This window comes from Psammomys obesus, unplaced genomic scaffold, assembly GCF_907164565.1.
Source record: "Psammomys obesus unplaced genomic scaffold, mPsaObe1.curated_primary_1811, whole genome shotgun sequence".
Classification (NCBI taxonomy): domain Eukaryota; kingdom Metazoa; phylum Chordata; class Mammalia; order Rodentia; family Muridae; genus Psammomys; species Psammomys obesus.
In genome coordinates this window covers 31178861-31184986 of record NW_026585504.1, presented here as the reverse complement: position 1 = coordinate 31184986, position 6126 = coordinate 31178861, and the positions used below count along the sequence as shown (strand labels likewise).

General features: G+C 45.5%; 1 protein-coding gene across 2 annotated transcripts in view; it reads left to right on the top strand.

The window, feature by feature from the left end:
- The first annotated feature begins 1582 nt into the window (after positions 1–1582).
- The window catches only part of Elf5 (E74 like ETS transcription factor 5), a 21369-nt gene continuing 16825 nt past the window's right edge, over positions 1583–6126 (top strand). For both annotated transcript variants that reach the window (XM_055604226.1, XM_055604217.1), the window contains exon 1: positions 1583–1703. In XM_055604226.1, coding sequence (XP_055460201.1) covers positions 1583–1703 — 121 coding nt within the window. The remainder of the gene's footprint in view (positions 1704–6126) is intronic.

Sequence of the window (6126 nt, the reverse complement as noted above, 5' to 3'; positions counted from 1 at the left end):
CAACTAACCCCAGGTTAGATGGTGCATGAATGAACCATTTCTATTTGAGGACACAAATACATTTTTATGTGCATTAAAAGAGTACTAGCTTTCCATTTATAAAGATGTTCTAAAGTTTTTCTTTTAGGGTCTCACTCACTTTAAAACAAACAAACAAACAAAAGAAAATGGCTGTTCAAACATTTTAATTTATTGTATTTAGAGAAGCAAGTGAATTTAGTAAAAATCACCTCGGTGACAGGCAGCTGCAGTTGAAAGAACACTGTACTAAGTTATGGAGAGGCGTTCATACTTCCAATTCTATCTGACAGTGTCCCTGGGCCTGGAATCTCACTTTTGCCCTGGTGCTTGCCAGTGCTGTGGTTTCAAGCTGCTGTGTCCTCCCTGTAAATTGAGTTTGAACCAGCTCATTCACTTTATTTCAAGAATTTTTTAAAAAAAATAAATAAAATGAAGTGAACAGATTTAAAAAAAAAAAAATCTTCCAAATATGATTTTTTTTTTCCACCCCAAATTGTGGAAATACAGGATGCAGCACAGAAGTAGCATTTGGGCCTGCGGGATGCAGCAAAGGTGGGGTTCACAGAGCAAAAACTCACTGGCTCCTGTGCAGTCTCAGCCAGAAAGCTTGACTTAGCTCCCCTCCTACCAGCACAACACGCCCAGGAAACAGTGCAGCAGTCAGGATCAGGAGCTTTCCAAACGGGTCCATCCGGCCTGCCACTCAAATCTCACCTCCTGTCAGTTGGGCTGTCTTGTACTTGCTCCCTGAAACCCCAGAGCTTCCATCCTTCATTCACAAAACAGAACCTTTCCCAGAACCCATCAGGGTGGTTGCTGTGAAGAAAGCAGTAGAGGACTTAGCACAGTACTCTCCTCTCCATACGCCTGGAGGAGGGTTCTGGAACATTCAGGATTCTCCAGTGGCCAGAATGCGATCTGGCCTACTTCCTGAAGAAACAGAGCTCCTGGGAGGGGCCAGGATTGCTCCAGCCTGTTAACATCACTGCAGAGTATCATGTAAATATTCACTAACCACAACACAGCTTAACTACAACTCTAACATACTGTGTGTGTGTACACATGCACATGGCTAATGCATACAAAGCTTTACAACGTCAGTCCAGGGCTGTTTTGCTGGCAAACATGTGCACATTCTAACACATAGAAACTTTCCGAGAGCCGTCTGATTTCAGCGTTCTGGATGGAATCATTCAAGGCAAGGCTGGACTCATTTTCTAAAGCGCGCTTTTCAATACTGTATGTCAGGCATGAGCAAAGAGGAAAACTAAATAAAGAGGCAGGATTGCACAATATGAGTTTCCATCCTCAAATCCCAGCTCGGCAACTTTCTTGTTACATGGGCAACTGTCTCAACTCCTCTGGCTCAGTTTTCTCATGGGTGCAATGGGCATAGGCAGGATGAGGTGAAGACTAAAGAATGCTATCTGTGTAAATGGACATGCCTAGCCGCCGCCCTTATTAAAAGATGAGAGTCATTCTATTGGGAGTTTCCACACCACTCGTCCTCTAGAAGCCCATGTTCCATTCATCCTCACTGCCTCTCTGATATTCTAGGGTGATGTTGGACTCCGTAACCCATAGCACCTTCCTGCCCAACCCATCTTTCTGCGACCCCCTGATGTCTTGGACCGATTTGTTCAGCAATGAAGAATATTACCCTGCCTTTGAGCATCAGACAGGTGCGTTACATCTGGGGGTTCCCATTCAAGGGCAGCAGGGCTGGGCTCTGGCAACCTAGAAATGCCAGTGTTCAAAGCAGATGCTGGTGGAAAGCCGGAAGGGAGGTGTGGGGGAAGTACAGCCTTGTTCGGAAAGAAAGCAACAGAATCCTCACTTCCGCTTCTATTTAGTTCTGTGTAAACCACTCAGCCTGCTTCAGAGTAATGTTAGGTAAGCATGAGTCCCCTGCCCGCCCTTAAGGCCTCCTCCCCAGCCTTTTCTCCCGCTCCTCCCTCTCCCACCAACCCCCAGCTCAGCTTTCTGTACCTAAGAAGGAATCTTGAGGTCGTGTGTACACCTTACTGCAAAGGGAGGTCTGAGTGCTTGGGTGATAGCACACTCCAGCAAACCCAGCTGGCCGCTGGCACGGCAGGTGCACACCCCCCCGAAGCTGACGCACCGCACCGATGGAGCTGTCAGCCCTCATGGAGACTTAACCCTGAGCACGCCAGCCCGACCACGTCGGAGCCTAGTCTAGTCTAGAGGTAGGCGGTGAGCACGAGGGGTCCAGCCTTTGACATGCCACAGGCTGTCACTGCCACCCTGAAGACCATACCTTTAGAGGTAGAAGGCCAGTGCAGCACACCCAGAACTGAAGGGATTCCTAAATCACAAAGGAATATACCCGGTCCTAACACATACCACACAAACACACGTGAAAACATGAAATCTCTCACTCTCAGCTGAAGGCCTATCAGGTTTGTCCAACCCATGGTCTGCAGTCCACATGCAGTGAACGTGGCCCAATCCCAAAATCATACACTTTCCTAAAACATTATGAGACATATCTTTTGTGGTATTTTTTGTCGGTCAATTGGACAGTTCTCAGTGTGAACTTGGTAGATTACATTCTATGTCACAATGTCAAAATACTAGACATACCTGATAAATCACGGCATTTGGGCTCGACTCCTCTGAGAGCACAGTACAATTCTCCTTTGGTCCTTTGAACCCAGGGGTACCTGGGTTCCCTGAAAGATAGTGAGGAATTTAATACACCTCCTTCCCTCAAAAGTCTGGATAAGAAGTTAACTTGAAGGGAAGAAAACGAAGGCTTTAAGGGAGCTAGTTTTTAATGTTGTCTGTGTCTCTTCTCCCAGATGGCATTGGGGGTGGCAGTAGAGAGATGGCCTCAACACTCTGCCCACATGATGCCCTTCCTACAGGAGCAATGACTTCTATAGTTGACAAGAGTCTAGGCTGTGGCTCCATGTGACCTTAAGTGACAAGTAGCTTTGACACTACCCAGATTAAACTCCACTTTCAGTCTCCCCTTTGATGAGGACAGTAATGATGCTATAGGCTGACAGCAACAAAATGCAGGTGGTAAAGAGAAAGTTCTAGAGCTGATGTCTGTGCTAATGTTTGCATGACGGTGTGAATGTACTTCATGTCACTAAGTGTACACTTTAAAAAGGTTAAAAGAGTTCTGTATTTGGTATCTTTTGCAACAATATATAATCTGTTAACAGACATTATCACCAATGGAACTGACCAAGCCACTTAATTCTGTACACTCTTAGATTCTGGGAGGCAGCCCCCTAGATTGAGGGCTAAGCATCTCTCTCTATTGGTGTAATGAAAGATGAGACAATGTCATGGCCAGGATTATTCCAGAAGTGTCTCTGAATCATGCATCAGGAGACATCAGAAACATAAACTTTTCTCACTGCCATTTTTTTTTTAAATGGAAATATCTCCATCAAGATATAAGACCAGTGAAAAGAAAATATCCTCTTTTCTTTTCCCAACAAAAACATCATCGACCGAAGAAGTGGCATCTGGGTCTGAATTTCTATAAAAGCTTCACTACCGGGAGTAAACACAGGTCAGCCAGGACCACCCTGACCACTTCCCCCGAAATCGTGTCTCTCTGCTGTTTCACAGGTCTCTATTTTGGATCTAGACCTTGTCTAGGGAGCAATTCTAATAAGAGCTTCCTGTTAGGATCTGCCCTCAAGTGTTGACATTGCCACAGTCAAGTGACATCCAACAAGCTATTTGACACATTTTTCCTTCACCAAAATAGTATCCGCTCCCTAAAGCTGGGAGTGTATAGTAAGAGTTAATATTATTATCAGGCATTTGGACAAGTGCCTGGCAGATAGAAAACAGCCATCGCCTTCCGCTGTCTTCAACCCAGGTCTCAGTAGCAATTCTTCCAATCTTTTTTTTTTTTTTTAATTCACTTTACATCTGTTTTGTAGCCCCATTCATTCTCCCCTCTCAGGCACACCCTACCTCCCTCCCCTCCCCTTTTCCATAGAAAAGGTGAGCTCCCTTTCCCATCCACCCCAGCTCATCAAGTTGCATTGAGTTTGTCCTCTTCCCCTGTGGCCTGGTAAGGCAGTCCCTTCAGAGAGAATTGATCAAAAAGCTGGCAAGTGAGTCCCTGTCCAATGCAGTCCCCACTTCCCTTACTAGAGGACCCACATGAAGCCTAAGCTGTCCATCTGCTACATCTTTGTAGGGGGCCAAGTCCAGTTCATGCTTGGTCCTTGATTGATGCTTCAGTCTCAGCAGTCCTAGAGGGACTCCTCTAGGCCTTGGTTATTTGGCTCTGTTGTTTTTCTTGTGGAGCTCCTGTCACCTCCAGGTCCTTTTCTCTTTCCTCCCACTTTACTGCAAGACTCCCTAATCATCACCTAATATTTGGCTGTGAGTCTCAGCATCTGTTTTGACGTGCTGCAATGTAGAGCCTCTCAGAGAACAACTCTGACAGACTCCTGTGTACATGCTCAGCAGAGCATTGTTCATAGTATCAGGGTTTGGCACTCTCTGATAGGGTGGTTATTTGGTTGGGCCAGGCATTGATCGGGCATTCCCTCAATCTCTGCTCTATCTGCTCTATCTCTATCCCTGTACATCTTGTAGACAGGGTAAATTTTGGATGGAAGTTTTTTGGGGTGGATTGGTGTTCCCCTCCCTTATTAAGAGACTAGTCTAGTTGGAGGGTGTCCTCTTCAGTCTTTATGGCCTCTGCTACTAGGAGTCTCTGCTTGAGTCCCCCTCAAAATGCACATAGATCCATATTTATCTCCATGTAATCTTCACAATCTTGGATGGAGAGCAAAGGCAAAGGAAAGAGAACTTATGTGCCCTCTAGACACAAGATGCCTAGGAGACGGTGGGAGCGATACTCAGCCTAGTAAGGAAAGCCAGCTGTTCTCAAACTTTGCAAATGACTTCAGCAGAGAGAGAGAGAGAGAGAGAGAGAGAGCAGCTGAGTCTGTGCCCTCAGTGTGCTCCCTACAAATGATTCTTCCTTGCTCCTTGCTCTTTGAAGCAGTACCTTTGCTTGACTGCATTAAAGTTTGGTAAGGGTACAGTCACAGACTGCAAAATACTCTAGAAGTTCATTAGTTTACCGTGGCCTCAAGTTTGGCTTATTCAAAATAGAGAATTGTCAGTTAGACAATGTATTCAAGTAGAAACTTTGTACTTCGTATGCATATAAGTGTATGTGTGGCACAAAAAAACATATATTTCACATATAAATACACACATATATGTGTATATTTTGCCACAATAAAAATATATAATCCATTAACAGAAGGTATATATGGTTTTTTGAGACAGGGTCTCACTATATAGCTCTGGCTGTCCTGGAACTCACTATGTAGACCAGGCTGACCTCCAACTCCAACTACCTGCCTCTGTCTCCTCAGTGCTGTGATTAAAAGCACATGCCACCATGACAGGTTTCACATGCACACATTTTTTAAAAGATTATACACCCAATTAAGCTCTAATAGTCTACTTTCCAAAAACTTGTGGCCTCACCCTACTTCCTGGAGTTCCACCCTAGGTATCCTCCTCCCCACACACCTCCTCCCTGCCCTTCAAAATGGCCATGACAACCTGTGGCACCTCCTTCACATTAGAATTTTGTCTCTCTCTCTCTCTCTCTCTCTCTCTCTCTCTCTCTCTCTTCACAGCAGCGCTTTCTAGACTGGGGAAGATGTAGAGAGTTAGTTGTAGGAGACCCCTCAAGACTACCAGAGAGCAGAGCCTGATCTGGCAGTGGAGAAGACTAGATAGCAGCTTTCCCCTCTGATCCCCCACTCTCAGGCAGGCTCCTCTGCTTTCATTCTGCAGAGATGTTGTTAAGGTTCATGTGCAGGAGCAGGATAACACCCGATTCTAGCTCTGTCCCTTACTCATGGTGTGACTTTAAAAAGGGTTATCTCCTAGGGCCTCCCTTTCTCTATTTGTAAAATGGGTGCCCTGACCTAGGACCTCATAGAATGTGTTAAAAGAGCACAGTGCTTAGCAGGGGGACTAGGGCATCCAGAGATATATAATGAGACCCTGTCTCAGAAAAAAAAAGAAGGAAGGAAGGAAGGAAGGAAGGAAGGAAGGAAGGAAGGAAGGAAGGAAGGA